Genomic DNA, 21,650 nt, shown 5'->3' on the forward strand with positions numbered 1-21,650 from the left:
GGGTTTTCTACTTCTGGAACCTGACTGTTGCGCTCTATAATAGCAAAAAAAAAAAATGTACCTTAGGCATGCAACAACAGACATCCGCACACATGCACAAATGAGCAGAATGCTGAATAAGCATAAAAGATCTTGGTCAATGCCTGGTCATTTTCACTTCGCCGGGGTACTTTGAGTTTCATCACACCTCTCATGCTAGGTCCCTTCCAAAAAACATATTTGGCAAATGACAGCAGTCCCGCGGTGCTGCTCTTGGCCTGAGTTGAACAGCTACACAATCAAGAAAAAGAGAAGATGACTAACGGAAAGGCCACAGTGCACAGTATGCTACAGTAGTTTGCAGATAAAAGCCTGTGTTACACTGAGTCCTAACCATACGCAAAGCAACAACATGTAATAAAAGGCATCTTTTTTTTGTCCTAACCAACCCAAAGATAAATCGACACATGACGAGCAACAGGGCATCCTATTTTTGAAATGGTTTCTATTTCTGCGACGTCGCCCGGGCAGCCCGATCAACAAAAGGGTCTAAAGTCCGGCAAATCACTAGCCGGTTCACAACTAAATTGATTTTGGCTGAGGGTGTCACACACCTACCAAATTTTGTGATTGAGGTCTCGCTATCATAAGTCAGAGGTCTGTCACACACACACACACTGACACTGAGACACACACACAAACACAAATTCAGAATTGTGGAGGGACATAGCAGCTTGCTCAGGCTTTCTCTGCTTCCATCACACGTTGATAGTCGCAATAACAACAGGAGAACAGCATGATCATAAACAATGGTAACAGAGTGAATTTGGACACGATTCTTAAAGTAACTTTGTCCTAATAACTTAATAAATCTAATATAGGCAGGCAGTCGTATCAAGTTATGACTGGTTAGGATAATTCCCACTACTCAGTAGGTCCTCGTGGTGGCGTGGTTACTCACCTCAATCCATGTTGGGTAGGACATGTCTTAGTTGCCTCTGCTTCTGAGACAGTCAATCCACACATCTTATCACGTGACTTGCTGTGCATGACCGAGAGAATCACAGCACGTTTAGGCTCATGAAACTCTCCGCGATCCATGCACAACTTACCACGTGCCCCATTGAGAGCGAGAACCCCCTAATCATGACCACGAGGTTACCCCATGTGACTCTACCCTCCCTAGTAACCGGACCAATTTGGTTGCTTAGGAGATCTGGCTGGAGACACTCAGCACGCCCTGAATTCGAACTCGTGCCTCCGGGGGTGGTAGGACATAGCCTTCTTTAATCACAGAACACACACACAGAGCTCAATAATGACTCTGGGTGTCAAAATCAAATTCATTACCGTAATTTTAAGCTTCTATGCTGCCAAGCCAAGCAGCATTACACTGCAATGAAATTTAGACCTTAACACAATTTAGAAGAACGTAACGGGCACTCTGGAGTCACACAAGCTGCCAAATAGTTTTTTTATTATTATTTTTTAAGTTCTCTAGTAATTATTCAAGACTAGTAAACAGTCAGTAATAAAATGGCAATAAAAACAGCAATGAATACAAATTAAGAAAACAGTGCTTTCTTTAACAGCATGAAAATCAGCGTTATCAAGTATACATTCTGAATGAAATGTGAAATAAAATTACTACTGGTCTTCAGTGTTTGATTATAGTACTTTAATACTTTTTAAAGCTACTAAAGTTATCCAGTTATCCTTTTTCCACTGTTTATGTTCACTTTAGACATAACTCACTGTGTTTAAATGAATACCTCACCAAGATGGGCATTCTGGTGGAAATTTGAAATTAATTTGACCATATCCGCATTACCACCAGAGATCACTACGCACACGTGCAAGTTCAGCATACACACATAAGCCACCTGTCAGTCAAACAGTGCACAGCTATTCATTATATAATTTTGTGCTCTGGATTATTTTCAACAGCAGAATAAGAATATGAAATTTTTAATATGTGACACAGGCCTAGCCTATATCAAATATATAGCCGGTTCCGTTATTGACATTTCAATCAGCCCCTTCAAAAATCCACTTGTCCCGCACAAGCATTAATGTCAAGCCCTGAATTTTGTGCTATATGCATCAGAGGTCATAGGTTCAAACCCCAAAGAGGGCGATCTTAAGCCTAAATAGAGACAGAGGTCTCCAATCACCCACAACTAAAGTCCTTAAAGTTAATTCCATCTGTACATCAAATAAAGAATCTGAGTATGGCATCACAAAGAGCGACATCACTCAGAAACCAGTTTCTCCAGTCTTTACAAAGAGCTTCTTTATTACTCCACGGTAAACATAATGCCTGCCATTTCACAGTGTGACAAATGACATCGTAAGAGCTGAAAAGCGATTAGTGGCAGCAGCAGTGCAGGATGGTTAAATAAGGAGAGCCTGTGAGAGTACATGAGTGAGTATGTATGTACCTTGAACAGTTGCAGTTTGCTCTCTGCGTGGATTCGACAAAGTCCCAAGCGCCCACTTTTATCGGCGTCTCCTCCTCGCTGGTCCCGTTGGAGGCTGTGGTGGAGAATTTTCGTCTGTGGAGAAACAAGGAAACAAAAATCAAACACCCTGTATCTCCTGCAAAGTCTCTAAGACTACTTTCACACAGTAAGTGTTTGGGATTGACAAGCATTTTCACTATTAGTTTGACTCTCTAATTTTTCAAACAACAGTTTACAGGGGAGACTCAAATACTGTCATTATGAACAAATAACTGAACTCAAGCCCCCAGTTTTTGCAATACAATAACTTTGCCAAAATCACAAAATACACAATACTTTTTCTTCTTTAATAAACAGTGATAAATATAAGACATTCTGTGACTTGGAGGTGTTTACCAGTGCATTGTTGCTCTGTTTGATTTAACATGACTGTGAAATGGGATTATCAAATTGAAGATATGCTCTGAGCTGATCTGAGGTTGTCTGAGCACACTCACTTGTTCTGAGCTCGGTTGATGTTGCACTCCTGCCAGACGGTTTCGACCACCTGGCTGGCCATCTTTCGTGGAATTTTGCCACCGTGGTGACTGGTGCTGTCAACACTGAATCCATCCATCGCCATCGGCAACCGCATCCACTTCTGCGCAGAATGAGAGTGAACTGGACAAGAGAGGGGAAGAAAAAGATTAAGTGGGAGACAAAATATGAAAATTAGAAAACATGAACAAATCTTGTATAACAATATCCTAGGTATGAAAACATTCATTTTGAAAGCCACATTATTGGACACAAAATTCTGATTGGATGAGAAAAGTTTTGCAAACGTTTGAAGCCATTTTAAGCCGCTGTTTTGCAAATCATGATGGTGATTTCCATCACACAGGTGTATGGGTTTAAATCGGGGTTGAGGGGTGTTTACCTGTCTGGGCCTCCTCAGGTGAGGTGGGAGGGGTCAGGGTCACGGAGGAGATGGCGGGGTCACGGTTTGAAGTAGGCACTGGATGGCCATTTGAATAGACAGCACTGCAGTGAGAGGACCCGGCAGGTGTTACAGTGGGGATGTCTGACTGTGGGACTAACACCAGGCATGCGGGATACACCATGCGCACACCACCTTGAGGAAACAACCACATTCACACAATCAACAACTTAATGCACATTTCTGAAAATCAATCAGCATTAATCATTATAAATCAGGTTGTTAATTGGCATCGATCAATAATATGCCAATAATATGAGGACTTACTATTAAAATTCAAACAACATTAATTTTATATCAGGTTTCAAATGAAATCAAGTTATCTATTTTTCATACTGTGCATGTAGTAATAATGTTCTTATATCATAATTTATTTAATGTAAAAATAGCATGCTTTTTAAAGACAATATTGTAAAGTAAATGTGTATTGATGAGATTTTTTGTGCTTCCCTAATTTCTACACATACTCTAGACTTCAATATAACTAGTTAGTTTCCACCAAAAGCAATTTGTCTATTTAACAGAAATTCATATTGAGGTTCAACTCACCAACAAGCACCTCCACTGCTGCCAGTGAGTCATCCTCCCAGTCGATGTCCTCCATTTTGTCCTCTGCGCTCTCCTTGGAGGTGGGACTGATGGGATAGAACTGGTTCCATTCTTCAATGAGCTTCTGTGTTGGGGGGTCAGAGAGCTTGAAGGACTGGCCGGTCAATGTCCCGTTCAGTCCAAATGGACTCAGAATCACTGTAGAGAGAATAGGAGATGGGATTTAATGATGCACACTACGTAGAGTCCAAAGCCCAAGAGCCACTGAGCACTAAAGGTGTAAAGGTCAAGAGTCTGGGATGCATATAGGCAAACTAATCAAGCTTATTTGATTCAATCATGATTCAATTATTGTGTACTTTTAATTCCAGTCAAACACTGCCACTTACATTTTATATGAATACTACAAATACAAGGATTTTTTTTTTATTAATTTAAAATGTAATTATCCCTGTCAAATACAATAATGTAACGCAAGCTCTCCAAACTAACCACTTTAATAATAATAATATTATATTACAATAATACTATAGTAAAGTGGTATGGGTCCAAAAAACAACAGTTTGAAATGGAAAATGGAGATAGAGATCATAACAGCAGGTGCGCAAACAGAGATATTTAAAAATAAAAAAAAATGTTTTAAAGCTTAAGTATAAAATTTCTGCAACACTGAATGGAAATGCAAACACTATGGTCCTAATAAAGTGCCCGACATGGTCTTCTGATGTTGTACCAAATTCGCCTTAATGTTCAATGTGTTGTGCATTCTGAGATGCTATTCTGCTCTCAACAAACGAACAGAGGTCATCCGAGTTACTGTAGCCTTTCTGTCAGCTTGAACAAATCTGGTCATTCTCTGTTGACCTCTCTCATCAAATGGGCATTTCTGTCCACAGAACTGCCGCTCACTGGATGTTTTTTGTTTTTGGCACCATTCTGAGTAAACACTAGAGACTGTTGTGTGTGAAAATCCCAGGAGATCAGCAGTTACAGAAACACTCAAAACAGCCCATCTGGCACCAACAATCATGCCACGGTCAAAAACACTGAGATCACATTTTTCCCCATTCTGATGGTTGATGTGAACTTAACCTGATACTCCTGACACACATCTGAATGATTGTATGCATTGCACTTCTGCCATACGATTGTAAATTAGATAATCTAATTAGTAGGTGTAGAGGTGTTCCTTATAAAATGCTCAGTGTCTTTTATACAGTGTTGTCCTTGGAAATGTAGATGTTTGCCCCAAAACTGGCTCTTAAATTGTAATAAACCCCACCATATGTAGCAGAAACTCACAAAGAGTGAAGAGCGTGTAATCAGAAAAGCACCAAAGGAAATGAGTCTATGAAGCGGGGAACACAGTTACTGCCAAGCAGTGCTCATTCAAAGCCCATAAAACAACTTAAATAAACAGGTCACTTAGGAGAGAGTGAAAACAGGGTGAAAGAAAGAGCATGAAAAGGTTCAAGGGATAGATCACCGAAAAATTTGATGTTAGGCAAAATGTTAGCCTCCATCCCCATCAGTGTTGGGTGTAATTTGTTTTAAAGTAATTAGTCACTGTTATCCAATTACTTTTTCCAATACTTCACAAAAAGGTGTGTAACACATTACATTTTAAATTCTTGTAATTAGATTACAGTTAGGAGCGACTTCCAAAGATTGTGAAGTCAGTGAAGCTCACATTAGTCAAGTGCAGAAAAGATGAAGTTGTTACTTTGAGAAATGTCACTGTTTTATATGATTTGTCTGTAACCACATACGTGTTTATAATAAAAAACGAAGCATGTAAGAAATTGTCTGCATTCTGAATGAGTTTCATTCATGCATTGATATATTGTTCATCTTGTTAGTGATTTGATGCATTGAGCACTGCTACAGGTTTTATAAATATGTTGATTTTTAGCAACAATATAACTAATACCTTTTACCAGCAGTACATCTCATCTGTGATCAGAATTTCAAAAGAAACGGCCAGTTGTGCAGTCCACGAATAATGTAGGAGAGACAGCAGTAGGAACGCATAATAGTGGCATAAAGCACAAGGACTAGCGATATCAAGCGACAATGCCACTGTGAACATGGCTTAAGTGCATGTTAAAGCATTGTGTGCAACAAGGAATGAGGATATACTGGCATTTGAATTTGTTGAGACAAAAACTTTTCAATTAAGTGTAATCTGATTACTTTGCCCATAACATATTTTGTGTTCAGAAATCATAGTTATAAGTTTATGCAACGGCATAAGAGTGGTAAATCATGACAATTTTCATTATTGGGTGAACTATGAAAGGATGGAAGGAAAAAGGAAGACAGACAGAAAAGAGAAAGATGATAATAATATAGTAAGAAAGAAAGAGATAGTTAGTATGAAAGACAGAAAGAGTAAGAAAGAATGAAAAGAATAAAGAAAATAAAGAAGGGAAAAAGAAAGAGTAAGAAAGGATAAAAGAAAAAGAGAGAAAAAATACAGACAGAGGTATGTAGTCAAAAAAAATTCCCACGGAGCTGGGAAATTTCATTTAGTAAATGGACGTTTTCTTCCTTAATCAAGCTCCACCTGGCTTCATGAAATATTGATCCACTGATGGCATGGGGGAAAAATGCAGCTTCCAAGGAAAAGGAGGGAGAAAAGGGTGGATGAATCCATCCTGTATCCTTCCATTAGCCAGCTCATTCCATGGCCTTCATCACACAAATCCATAAAAGCCGCAATGACAGAGGACACCTCCGTCCATCCGGAAGAGGTATGGGAAGAGAGAATGTGGAGGGTTGAGCACTATACAAATCGAAATTTGGTACGATTAATCTTTAATGGGTTACAGCAGCTTAAACCCATGTGCTCTATTTCTGATCATTATCCTTTATCAAAACAGGCTTTAAATAAACGGTCTCGGAAATGCATTATTTCAAAGAAGCCCCAGGTCTAAGTCTCACAGAAGGCATTACAAACACACATACACAGCAGTAGTGAGGACAAGCTGGTCAGATGTAACAAAACAAACACGGCTCGTTCACAGAACGTCTCTCCAGGCAAAAATGGCTCTTTTAATATCTGACAGCTCCCTGATCAAACCAAGGTGACGTGGCCTGTATTCGTTTGGCCTCTGGATTGCCGGCTCGTCGCTATGCATCAGAAAATACTCCGCTGAGATGCACAAAATATTTACAAAAAGGACGCCCAGCGCTGAGCTCCTCAGGCAGGTGGTGTTGGTCAGAAAATGCATTGCAGGGGAGCTTGAAGTATTGAATCCACTGAAGAGATATCCCCATGTCACATCACGCTGGCCGTCATTAAGAAAGGTCTGCTGTCATGGTCTGCATTAGATTGGGGGCATCACACAGATATAAACTCATTTTCAGACAAACAGGCAAACAAATGCATTCTTTCACACCGTTCACCTCGCATTTATTCTGTCAAGCAATCTGTGCACTACCCGTCTCTCTCTCCTCTGTTTGGTTAAGTGAGCAATGAGTTCATTACACCCCTCTCACTGCTCTTTATGAGGTCATAGCCGCAACACTCGCATGCTCTCTAATCTGAGACTGTCGGAAACGGTGAGAAGCAGACAAAGCAGATCGAGAGACAGAGACAGAAAGAGGGAGAGAGAGGGGAGGGGGTGGTAAAGAGTGAGAAAAAGGTCAGCTGGATCCAATTGATCCATAACAAATTCCTAATTCGCTGCAAAGTTTATTTCCCATCAAAAGAATGAATTATATATTTTAAGCTCAAATGTCCCTGGCAACACACTCAAATATGCAATAAAATGGCAGGTGTGATCTAATACATATCATAAAAAGCAAAGTTCTCATTCTGGATGCTGATTTGTCAGTACAGCGTTCCCACCAAGCTAAAATACTCTGTAGTAACAGCTATGACACAAAACACATGTTAACCTAGCAACTGAGTGTATATATAATTATTACAATTACAGCTGCCACAATTAACTAATCGTGATGAGTGTCTATTATAGCAGTCCAAATAGGTTTACTCGTGTAGTATCAATATTTTCTATTTAATGTCTGTTTTTTCAGTGATGCAGCATGAACCTATCACAGACAAGTATGTTGCTCACTTCGGTGTATAATTGATTCAAAATGTCAATAACAGTTTGTTTATGCTTCTAAGGGGGCTAATGTGAAGTTGACTATTTAGGCAAGTAGCCTTGATTTTACTGATGTTTAAAACAGCAATAAAGTATTTCAGAAACACAGTTCTTAGCCTGTTTTAGATGTGTAGCCTATGTTAAGAATATGGCATGCAGTTGATCCACTCAAGATAAGAAAACATAATTGCAAGCCCTACTCCACAGTACCCATAGAGGCCACTATTAACCTTAGCATTTGGTCAGGGACTAGCCTGTATCTTCAACTTGACCAATGGCACTTAGGGAATTAGCTTAAATAACATTAGGTAAAACATGACACTTTCAGTCCGCAATATTTTGATTATGTTGTAACTATTTTATATAAGCTGCGTGTTAATCCTAACAGCGCCCTTTAGCTGTGAATATGTTAAAAATATAGCCTAATCCCTTGTACCTTAGCTGCACTATGAAGACATTCTGTACAGTTTGAGAGTTGAGGATTTAAAGATGGACAGATCTCTTGTCCTCTTTGAAGTCACTAACACTGATAATGTTAACGGTAATAAAGAACCTCTTCCTCACATTCCCACAACAGGACATGGTCTAACACTATTTCTGTATTATTATAATTTTTTTTATAAGAAGGGGCGCTTTATATACAGGATGCCACTGGTGTTTACTAATTATAAACCATTATTCTGACAAGAGGAAACCGTGTGAAGAGGGAATGGAAAAACAAAAGAGCACAGAGGGGAAAAAAGATGATAAGGACAGACATGAGAGATTAATAATAGGGTAACAAGAAAAATATTTCCCAAGGTGGGCGCTTAAAGACAACATCAAAACTGCCCATTTGTACACTATATAATTTTTTTGTTGGTCTTCAACATTCACAAGTGTAAGCAATTCTTAAGAAAACAAGTGGTATGGCTATCATTTTCAATAAAAATAAAGGGAGAGATACAGGAGGATGAACTTCTCATCCATGCAGCATTCGGGCACTTGTCCAGAAGTTCTCTCACCTTGGAAGGGGCTGGAGGCCTGCTGGGCTAGTGTCAGGTGCTCCTCGCTCAGGTGGTACACAGGCTGGTGCTGGTTGATCTCAACGCTGGTGCACACATTACTGTCTCCATGCAGGAAGAATGTGAAGGAGCAAGACAGGTGTTCTCTGCAAAAAAAGAGACAGATGTTCAGTTTTTTTGTTTTAGTCAAAGATTTTGTCTTTTAACGAAAACTTTGTCATATTAACCCTTAAATATAGGAATTTAGTCAAACATTCTTACATATTCTCTTAGAGACCCCGCACACATCTCTATCACAAATTGATCTAAAAATGCCCAGATAGTGTCAAATTTTCAAAATATTCTCAAGACAATTAGAAAATAATAGAATATAATATATATTTTTATGGTTTAATTTTCAAATATCAAAAGAGAAAATGGAACAAATCTAGAACAGGATTTATTACGTTCACACTGAAATTTCCTGATACACAACTGGCAGTCAAAAACATATTAAGCTACACATAACACTAAGAAACACATTAGCTACACAAGTATTTTCTCAGGCACAACTTACATAATTTCAGTAGTACACCAAAACAACAATAGTCATATCATACTGTTCATGTGTTGTACTTGCTATAGTTTACTTTCATGTTGTTTCTTTATACAAAATAAATTTAGACATTTTCAAATAGCAATGTCAAACGTAAATCAAGTCAATCACAGAAACAACAGCATCACCTTGAGTAAGAAACAGCATGTATAACATGCATGTTTACACGCATATGGAGTACTGATAAATCACCATTATTGTTAATTCATTGTTGGACAGAAATTGAACGTAATATAGTATTTATTTTTATGAATATGCACAGCCTGGCCACAAAAAAAAAAAAAGTTGCATACTCTAGATTTCGTTGGACCACCTTTAGCTTTGATTACGGCATGCATTCAGCATGGCATTGTTTCGACAACCTTATGCAACGACGCAACCTTTATTTCCGTCCGCATTAATATATGGATGAGATCTTTTACTGATGAAGAGAGAGTTGAACCGCTCAGTAAAGTCTTCTCCAGCACATCCCAAAGACTTTCAATGGGGTTAAGATTCTGTGGTGGAAAATTCATGTGTGAAAATGATTCCTCATGCTCCCTGAACCACTCTTTCAAAGTTTGAGCCCGATGCATCTTGGCATTGTCATCCTGGAATAGTGACGGGATAACCTGGTCATTCAGTACATTCAGGTTGTTAGTGGAGTTCATTTAATTGCTGCATAACTTTGCTAAGCCTAGACCTGACCAACTGAAGCAACCCCAGATCATAACACTGCCACCAGAGACTTGTATACATGACGGGTGCATCGCTTCATGCACTTCCCTTCTTACACTGATGCGCCCACCGCTTTGGAATAGAGTAAATCTGGACTCATCAGACCAAGTGATCTTTTTCCATTGCTCCACAGTCCAATCTTTATGCTCCCTAGCAAATGTAAATAATTTTTTCCAATTAGCCTAACAAACAAGTGGCTTTCTTGTGGCCACACAGCTGTTTAGTCCCAATCTTGTAAGTTCTCATCATATTGTGCATGAGGAAATGCTCTTACTTTCTCCACTGAATGAGGCTGTGAGTTCTACTGTCGATTTTTTATGATGTGATTAAAGCTTTGTGATCTCAAATAATGATCATTCAAGATTATTTTCCAACCACATTTCTTCCACAAAGGCGAAAGTACACCACTATCCTTCCACCACTATATAATGCGTTGGACAGTTCTTCACCCAATTCCAGTGATTTCAGAAGTCTCCTTAACCCTCTGGGTTCTGAGGGTGTTTTGGGCCCTGGAGAAGTTTTGACAGCTTTGACATTTGTGCTTTTTTCAGTTGCTTAAAAACATATTAATGGCTAAAATCTGATAACATTGTATTCAGCACAAACTGGGCTAAAATAATATGTGAGCAACATGTGTGTACATGTTTGTATTTTTGAGAAAATAAAGTTTATGCATGGATTTGAAAAAACTAAATTAAGTAATTGAAATAAGGCCATATAACACATACTCAACATTTGTCCACAAGACTTTTGAGAACTGGATCTTGTAGCCTAGAGTTTTTGCTACAAAATGATGTGAAAACCATCCTGATCACTCAATCATACAAAAAAATATAGTAATTGAACTTTTGTAAGACAATTTAGTGTTAGAAAGGTCATATGCAAGGTGGTGTGAACTATCATGAATATTGATGTAATTCACAACTGAGGAGACAAAGACCCCTCCCCTGGGCCTATCAATGAGGAATGTGACAGAAAGAGAATGAATGTGAAAAGACTTCATTATTAAAATCAAGTTTTAGGATAAAATATGTAATCTGACTATACATTTTCTTTACATAAAGAATTTACTTAATTTTAGACCTACACTACCATATAAAAGTTTTAGAAGTCTCTTCTGCTCACCAAGACTGCATTTATTTGATCCAAAATACAGTAAAACCGTGATATTGTGAACTATTTTTACAATTTAAAAGAACCGTTTTCTATTTGAATATATTGTACAATGCAATTTGTGATCAAAGCTGAATTTTCAACATCATTACTGCAGTCTTCAGTGTCACATGATCCTTGAGAAATCATTATAAGATGGTGATTTTCTAATATGGGCATATTTAAAGTGCATCGGGCTCAAGTGCATCGGGCTCAAACCTGAACAAATATGTGCAAGCACAAGCATTGATGATAATGAGGCAGCATAAACACTAGATAAAATATAATCAAAACATTCATATAATTTTATATCATACAGCATACAATTTAAATACCTACATTAGCCCAAAACAGCAATTAGGACATATTTCAAATTTTAGTACTCTGAATCCTGGCTGGCAAGACTGGAAACAGTCCCACTAGTAAAATATGTACATGTTTATATAAAATATTATGTCAACTAAAGAAAACTTAATGACTTTCTCATCTGAAATTGTATCCTCGGCTGGATCAAATCACTCTTCAAAATGCAAACGTTCATCGGAGTCCCGCTCTTCTGAGAAAAATGTTAACTCATCCTTACCATCCAGGAGTTACCTCGCCTATGTATCGTTACAAACGCGCAGTAAAGTGAATTACTTAGTTAGTTTTTAAGGCACAGTTGGGGGCGTTTACCATTTGCCTTGATCGTCTCAGCACATTACCATATGAAATGCGCCCTCTGCCCTTGGGTGTGATGACATTAGAGAAAATGTATCTGAGCCAGGAAAACTGTACATTGTTTTGTTTCATACAGATCACATTGCAGGAGAATATTTGTTTTCAATTTGAACTGTTGTATTTAAAAGTAGAAATCTTAAGCTTTCTTTAGACATATGTTTCATGTTTGTGAGATAAGTATTCAGTTCATTTTTGTGACGTGTTTCAGAAAAATGCTCGTGAACACGGAGACTGCTGAAAGCTCACCCTTTTTATTTTCTTTATATTACAAAAGCACAAGATTTTGTTGTTATTGTGAGTGGACACAAATAAAAGTAGACCCTTTATAGTCTCTAATGATGTCTTACACTTATCTGTATGCCCCAAAATGAAGTTGTTTCCACTGTAATGCCTAGATCTACATTAAATTAGATCAAACGTCTATTCGACAAAGAATATTTTTGTTGACAATTTTTGTTGTTGTCGATAACACTTACTAATCATTTTAGCCCTATTGTCTAGCTTCTCATTTCTTAAACAACCATGTCGGAAGACGTATCCCGTGGTCGTGAAAAAGATGTTACTATTTTTCAGTAAGGTAAATTATTGGCCTGCATGAAGCAAAGAAGACAACTTAACCCTCTGGCACCTCTTCCATGAGGTGCGCGAATGTCCAGATCTAAGGAGGCGAGATTGAAACTGCACCCCACTGATACACACACTGGCGCTGGGACGAAGAAAACTGCATTGCATCAGTTAGGGTTAAAATAATATATATATATTTATTTATTTATTTATTTGGGGGGAGGGGGGGTTACACTATGTATAAGAGAGAGATTGAGGAATACTAAAGCACAACTGCAAAAAATGAATGATGTCCCGGGTCACAAAGTACCCCAGGAATGCATTTAATGGTTAATTAATTTTTGTACATTTTTACTAACAGAAAACAAACAATACAACATATGAAGATGGTCTTTGTGAATACCTAAAAAAATTATCAAACAAGTAGAATAAATTACTAGCAGCTTTCTAGAAGATACCGTGTTGGGAATTATCCATGCTTTAGAGGACTTCTTAATTTTCTGTGTTCTAAAGACTGTTTAGGATACAGAATTACGTGTAGCATGTTGTTACGGCAACTGTGCATTACACAATCAAGCACAAAAAATACAGACACATGAGATTAATCATGAGGAGGCAGCAACTTATGACATAGTGGAAGAATTAAAATAAATCAGAAATGGTACAATTTTAAAAATGAGTCACAATAATAGCGTCATTTAATACTGAATCATTCAATTAACATCTGAGAAGTGATAGTCATTACATCCCTAAAATGAATCAGATGCAGTTTGTATCTCCAAGAACAGTTAAAGTATCATCATCTCAAACATGTGTGAAACATCACACATCATTGAGATGCAAGCGTCTACTCTTTGACCCCAAGGTTTACACTGTGTTTGACCTAATCCTAATGAATATGCATGAGGATCTTTAACATAAGTATAAGGACAATAACACTTATACATTTGTAAGCCTGAGCTCAGTGAAAAAGTTTGACTAGGCTGCATCCTTAATACATTCTTAAAATCCTTTGTTCACATGGCGTATTAGAGTTGCTCTGCTGATCTGGAATCATCGTAGGCAACTGAAAGCAATTGTAGTGCATTGGCAAAACAACTACGTTGCAACATTCAATTAGCAGGTATTCTGAATATAAACAAGCCCCCCCCTTTCTGGACACGTCTCTGGTCTAGCTGTTCCCCAATACGCAGTACCGTGGTATTAAAGGGAGCTATAACACCAGCCATAGAAACTCTCTTCAGAAACACAGTACAGGCCATCGGTGTGGACACATTCCAAACATCTGCATGTAGAGTGAGAGACCCAATGAAGAGGGCCGTACACTAACCCCACACTGACTACGTCACGCCTAAATGAAGTAAACACATAACACAGGCCTCACGCACAACCATGGCATGTTTTACTGCAGGCTGTCCCCTGTAGAGATATTAGTGCAGATGTAATCTGAATCTACTGCTCTGTGGGGTCAGATGCCCCTAACTTCAGTCACATAGGTATCGCACATTTCTTTAACCTTCTAAGCAGGAGTTAGAATAGCCCATACAGAAATGATCAGGCGGTTGAACTGTGATGCATCTCATTGATCTCTGCCTGATTCACCTTGGTCTAATGATGGACTACACACTTAAAATTGAATACACAGACTATCATTTAATTGCCAACAAATTAATCCAGGATGGACTTCAAAGACATTAGTCATTAATCTTAAAGTTCAAACAAAATCTGTTTAAACACTGGCCCTTAACACTTTTTACTTGCGGTTTACTCATTTTAAACCATGAATTCCACTGCACATAAATAACTAATATTGGTATTGTATTCATGCTGTTTAGCCAGAGGGGAACTGGCCCCCACAGTGAGTCTGGTTTCTCCCAAGGTTATTTTTCTCCATTAACAACATCTTATGGAGTTTTGTGTTCATTGCTACAGTCGCCTTCAGCTTGCTCACTGGGGTTATAAATACAATTATTATTTAATTATTATACACTATTTACAATCATATTTAATCAAACTACTAAATTTTCTGTTAATGCATGATTTTGTGTAAAGCTGCTTTGAAACGATGTATGTTGTGAAAAGCGCTATATGACTTGACTTAAACACAAATACACACACAAATAAAAGGAGGCTCAATAAGCAAGCTTGATACTGCTGCACCATCATATTTGATCACATGGTGTGCACACACACAGTTTGCTCAACAACAGCATGCTCCTGAAATTCTCTATTCAGCTGCAGACAGAATGATCAGTGTGCGCATGCATCACTGAGCCTGTTTACATACACACTAATACACTGATTACTCTCTAAAATCTGCTTATTTAAAAAATCTGACAAGGCAAGAAATCCATGTTTACATTACATTTGAAATAATGGCGTTATTCTCTACTTTTGACATCAAACCGTGAAGAGGCATACATTCAACATGCGTGCACATTGGATGTGCCGGTAAAAATACCTGGTAAGGTGTTTACATGGCACGCAAAATTGCCGATATGGGAAAAAATATATACCCGTGTTGTCAGGGTTAATCAGAAGCCATTTAGGCCTTTACACTGATAAAGGAACATGGTTTATTGCGTTTACATGACCGCACGTATTATCTAATTAAGCATAACCGGCGCTCACTGATAATCCCCAAAACAAAAACATGACCTGTAACCACTGCCTAAGTTCAGACCAGTCCAGGGTCCAAAATTAACACTACTTTCGCTGCCTTTATGAAGCTAAAAAGTTTTGGAAACCATTGACATGCATTGTATGGATAAAAACACATAACTCCTCGAAATATCTTTGTGCTCTAGGAGAATGAGACAGCATGAGGGTGACTAAATGATGAGAGAATTATAGTTTTTGGGTGAACTATTTCTTTTATAAAACCCAGTGAAGAGTAAAACAAAGAGAGAGAGGAAGAGAAAATGAGAGGTAACATTCCAGAGTTATTTGCTGTATTGGGCTGTTACTGACTTCCTGAAAACAGCACCTCTGGTCTGGGTGTAGCTATCCCCTACTACAAAAGCTGCAAACACACTTCACATCTCATCACAACAGATTTTAACAACTCAGGCACACACACACTTACACAGGTGGCGTCCACAACCCTGTAGCCAAGTTGTCTGAAGAAACCCTTTTGGTGTGCCACTGGGGTTCATTACATTTAACGATCTTCATCCTTTTTCTAAACTCACATAAGTGAGATGAACAAATGTTAACCAAGATGGAAAACAAGGGGAAAACAAGAGAGGAAGCATAACTGATCGCAACATAATTACATCACATATGTGGTTCTAAATTGGTTTTGTTTCAGCACCCAGATCAAGTAGCGAAAAGTTGACAATTATGTCAATACATAAACAGCAAATGTGTGATTTAGACATTAGAGTTTGATTGGATGCATACTAGTGCAGCACGATTAATCATATCGCAATCGCGATGTCAGCCTGTGTGACAAATGCTGCGATTAAATTAAATAAATAAGTGCATGTGTGGACGTGACAGCCCATTCTCTCAGAGAGCCGTTTGCCCATTTTCTACACAGCTAATAAAAAGATGACCAGTCAGTCTCAGTTTAGGGAGTGGCAAGTGTGGTCATGTCATGCGAGTTTCCGGTGTTCAGTGTAGAAATCAGGTGAAGATGGATGCCGAGCAGACCGACACTGAACTGGTGGCCAGAAAAAATAACACAGAAACACGGATCACAGCTTGGCGATATGTCTTTATTTCATCAATAATTCAAGTTAATATAATACGGGAGCGTGGCATGTAAATAAACACAAACTCCAAAAATGTCATTCTCTGTGCGGTCAGAGCTGCTTCAACCAGTCGCGGAAGAGACCCAATCTGAGCGGGAGTCGAAACCGGGAGAGATTTAAATTTCCGCCGGCTGATGCACACTCTTAACATGGAGACACTCGTCTCTCACCCCCACTGTCTGCAACGTGTTGATTAATTGATGAGATCATCATAAGATCCATCTTATGTGAAAAATAACATTAAAATTACAACAACAATAAAATGTGTGTGTGTGTGTGTGTGTGTGTGTGTGTATATATATATATATTTATACGTTCTTATTTATTGTTCTATTTTATTTAGGTGTAATATTGAGAAAATAACAAGTCTGTAGTAATGCAAAGATATTTAATTTTGTAAAAATATTTGAATTTGAAAACACTAGTAACAACTAGTTTGTATGTTTGAGTTGAAAAATACACATTTCAGTACAGTAATCTCTTTGTGCATTTTCCTTGATAACCAATCAAGTTGACTCATGATAACATTTGTTTATTATATCGCAAAACTAAACTCAATAATCGCAATATGACTTTTTTCCCCAAATCGTGCAGCCCAAATGCATACCCTTAAAGCTGCACTACGGAAATTTGTGCTCTCTAGCGACATATGTGGTAAAGCGTAAAATTGCAAACAATTTGCGGAAAAACATTGTACAAGAGTCGTTTCTGAAATGCACTTCTGCGTGAATGAATCTTATTAGGTTACGTGGACAATGCATGTGATCATCACAGGCTCGCTCGGAGTCATGACATTCTATTTCATGTTGATATTGTCATTCATATAAACGTAACCAAAATATTAAGGATGGGCACGAATACTCGAGGACTGTGGTACTCGGACGTGAACGCAATGATCAATAGTGATCATGCATGATGTGATTTTTCCCTTAATTCGCAATCCAGTGACAATTACCTGACAACTAAACACAAACGTGTCAAAGAGGGAGCTTATTTTTCATTTTAAAATAGATTACGTTGTGACTTTGAGGTGCAGAATGAAAGACACTAGCCTGCGACTTCGTACCAAATCTGACCCTACTTTGGCACTTTGATGATTTTATCTTTAAAAAAAATCTTCCATAGTGCAACATTAATGTCATCAACAAAAACTATGGGAAGCGTTTTTTTCTTCCATATCTTTTGAATGTTACGCCTATTTATTTGGCTATCCTAACCATGCAATATTACTCTCTGTATACTATACATGTTTTTTTTTCCTGCTGTCTGCAAACAGACAGACCTGCAACCAATGAGAAACACCCCATGACAGACGGTCTCAGGCTTCCATCACCTGACCAATAACGGTATCCAGATCAGGTGATCAACACTGGAACATGCCGTTATAAAAACAGACACACACTAAAATCAAACCCCTGCAAGACATCAGCCACTGTACTGAATGTATTACTAAGCAGCAGGGTGTTTCCCACAAATGGAGAACTGAGAATCTCTGAACTGCCTTCAGATTAAAGCAGTCGACCACAGAGAAACGGCAGTTAACAAACACAAACATGCACGGTCTACTGCATCCATCAAAGATCCTGCAAACAAAGCCTTTACCCACAGAGAGGACATCCTCTCTCTCTCTCTCTCATTCATAAAGTGTGGCCTTTAAACGAAAAGCTTGCAGTCAGTAATAGAACTTAATAATCCTTTAGGCTTGACAACTTGCATTCAGCTTCACTCGCTTCTACTGTTCGCCTCGCCATAACAGCTGAACAAACCCGGAGAGATGGTTCACAAACAAAACATTTGTAATTCAACAGTCACTTATGCTAATTAAATGTTTATTGATCTTATGTAACAGGCTTTCACTAAATACAAAGCCAATTTTCAAACTACAGAGAATGTGATTTGCATCAGGCCTCTGAGAATCTCAATCTTGACAAAGATTATCACAATAACTGCACACTGACAGGTCTTACAGTGTTAGTCTTTGATGCAAATTGTAATAAAATCAAATACACATTTTTTAGAATTTTTAAATACAGGTGGACCCTGGATCCAATATTTGGGCTAATAATTTATATTTCAGACTATGGTAGAGGGATAGTTATCCTAAAATGAAAAGTATTTATTTACTCATATTCATGCTGTTCCTAACCTGTATGAATTTCTTTCTTCCATGGAACACAAAAGGAGATGGTAAGCAGAATGTAAGGGACAGGTAGCCTCAGTCACCATGCACTTTTATATTTTGCCTAAAATATACTTTTATGACCCACAGAAAAAAAGTCAGTCAAGTGGGCATATTTCTGTTCTAAATTAACATTTAAAGCTGCTGCAACTATTCTGTGTTAAAATGCATTCTCCTATCCCAGCTTAATTATGCAGACTATAAGTAAGTCATTCATAGGTTAATTATCTCAAAAACTGTAAGCACTGTGTCTCTGTGGCCCTATGAAAATTACTCTGTTTGTTTTGAGCTTAGACCCACCCCTCTTTGTTTGACCAACAGCAGACGGGGGCATATTCAGAAAACAGTTTTTTGCAACAAAAACAAATTGCAATTCCATTTTGTGGTGCAGAAATTACATACCTCAGCTTTAACCTTGCATCAGAGAAGGATCAAAGAACAGATGTCAATTTTGTTAGTTTGCATTTGTATGTAGGCTAATGGTGATCTTATTTGTGATGCTCCCTCTAAAGTGGCCTGTTCCACAATCACTTTCTCAATACATATTGGAGGGGTGGAGAAAAAGGGATAAAGAGTTAACATTTCGGCATTCCCTACTCAAATCTGTGACCAGTGTATAGTGTCAGCCATTGAAAGGGTGTGAGAAAAGCTGGCGGGTGGACAGGAATTGAGAAGTGAGAGCGGGAGCTTCGGAATGTCAGGAATCCCACATCAGTCTCACGGAACTGGGCTCGGAAGGTAGTGGAGAGGAGCTGGATGAGGTGGTAGCAGTAGTTTGGGACAAGTTCTAGATTTACGAAGGTGCTCTGGATCCACCCGGTCGAGATTTACTAGAGTGTGTTTATCTGAAACAGTCTAAGAGTAGAGGGTAAAAGAATGGTTTCCTTTGATAATCTATTACATGCTTCTGAATTTTCAGCGTGGAAACAATGATGAAACTTCAATGAGGGGAATGTCAGGGTTGCAAGTGTGAGAGCATAAGATCCTATATCTGTATTCTTCACTAGTTCTGTTTTTCCACTTGCATCTTGCAAGCAAAACTGTAGTTAATCAAAAGTAATGTGTCTCATGACCAGGCCCAGACACAACCTACAGACTTTTTATTGCAATTTCTGCACATATAATGGGGAGAAATCAGCATACCATAACATAACACTGAATCAAATCAGGAAATCTACATGAGCCACAGTCGGTCAAAGGAGGGTGTGCTAGTGCGGCCAGTTGCATTCCCACTGTCACTTACGGGGCTTCATTTTGACTCCACAGGGCTTTTTCGGGGCAAATGGCCAATGGCCTTTGGCCCGCCGATTACCCTTGGGCCAAACAAGCCAACTGGGGATTAAGGTGGGTCAGTGTTAAAGGCGAAGTTTCGTCGAACTTACAGATCTTAACAGATTGTGTTTCCAGTGCATGTTTGTAATTTTTTATTTTATAGTATGACGTTGTCACCAGGGCTGTGTATTAAGGGTGTTTTTAGGGCAACGCTGCAGGGCTCTTGGCCCGATGGTGGGAATGCAGATACATTTGTCTCACGGCCCAAGGCTAGTTGATAGCTTTGGCCTGTACTGGCCCGATCGTGGAAAAGCAGCTATTGATACCCAGCCCTGAAACAGAGAGTAATACACTTTAATTAACACCTAAAAGCATACTCATATTAGTCAAAATATTTAATAAATTAACACTTAAGGGATGAGTAATCTGTAGAGCTTTTTGTACAATGGTCTCATAATTCAACAGATATCTGAGGTTGGAGATTTCGAGCATGATGAAGTAAAGCTACAAGAGGATCTGAGGTGGACAAATAAAGTTAAAAGTATAGCTAAAGACACTCAGTTTATTATATATAAACATAATAAATTGCATGCTGTTTTGTTCATTGCAAAGACTTGCACCAGCCAGTGCATGGATGTGTTTGTGACAGTTTTATGTAAACCCCTATCCTAGGCTGTAGAGTATTATGTGCGGTTGGTTCAAGGGAGACCTTGCATTCAACAGTATGTGTAACAGTGCATGCATTTCTGCAGATAAATGCTTTTGTGCCTCCGTGAGCGCATGATTTCATTACACAAGATTTCTGTCTGTGTGTACAGATGCACAGAAATATGCGTGGCTTCACTCAGGTAGGTGTCCGGATAGATATATTTAGCGCTGCAGCCGCAGTCTGTCTGGTCTGATCCTTCACTGCCCTACTAACAGCACTCTAATCAAACCAACACTGAGTCATCTGATGAAAAATGCATCTTTGATACTATTTACACTATAACTGCGCCACTACTGTACTAAAGGTGTTGAGTAATGTGCAGTGACGTACAGGGAATGCATCATGTTCTGCACCAGCTCACACGTCACCCAGCTCCCCTGTGAATACACTGCCCATAAAAGAACACACTGGATCTGTGGATTAGCCATGGTAACAGATCTTCTGCTCACACCCACATGAGAGAGAGAGAGAGTGAGTTCAGTGCTCTGACCTGTATGTAGGATGATGTAAGCAGCTAAAACACATCGGGGTTTGGTTACAGTGTAGCTCCATGTGACAGCACAGCCAGCCAATGAGAGAACCGCCCAGTGGACTGAGCATAGTTACGACAAACTCACCCACAAACAATACATGGCTTTATTTATGGGTTGAGTGTGTTAACCTTTCAAATAAAAAAATCTAATAAAATAATATAAAAACAAGTTCTCTGGCATTCTTTGGACCCTGGCTTCCGAGCAGCTTACCCACAGCTCCTTTAATTATAGAGAAACCACTAGAATCTCTGTGCTTGTATGCAAGACAACAAGGTACAGAACAGGAAGGGTTTGGGTCTATTCACCAGCTGGAATTCTTAAAAAAAAACCTACGGAGAGAGAGAGAGGAAGCCAGCAGTGCTATGGAGG

The 21,650-nt window shown here is 38.7% G+C and overlaps 1 protein-coding gene across 1 annotated transcript; it reads right to left on the reverse strand.

The window, feature by feature from the left end:
- Positions 1-187: 187 nt before the first annotated feature.
- Positions 188-9,231, reverse strand: LOC127642375 (mediator of RNA polymerase II transcription subunit 13-like; the record flags this gene model as incomplete). Its single annotated transcript, XM_052124987.1, has 6 exons — positions 188-270; positions 2,421-2,534; positions 2,939-3,101; positions 3,361-3,555; positions 3,970-4,167; positions 9,086-9,231. Coding segments are annotated over 6 exons (899 nt in total), but the record flags the coding sequence as incomplete, so codon positions are not given.
- Between the last annotated feature and the right edge of the window lie 12,419 nt (positions 9,232-21,650).

The sequence above is a fragment of the Xyrauchen texanus genome, unplaced genomic scaffold, assembly GCF_025860055.1.
Source record: "Xyrauchen texanus isolate HMW12.3.18 unplaced genomic scaffold, RBS_HiC_50CHRs HiC_scaffold_574, whole genome shotgun sequence".
Taxonomy (NCBI): domain Eukaryota; kingdom Metazoa; phylum Chordata; class Actinopteri; order Cypriniformes; family Catostomidae; genus Xyrauchen; species Xyrauchen texanus.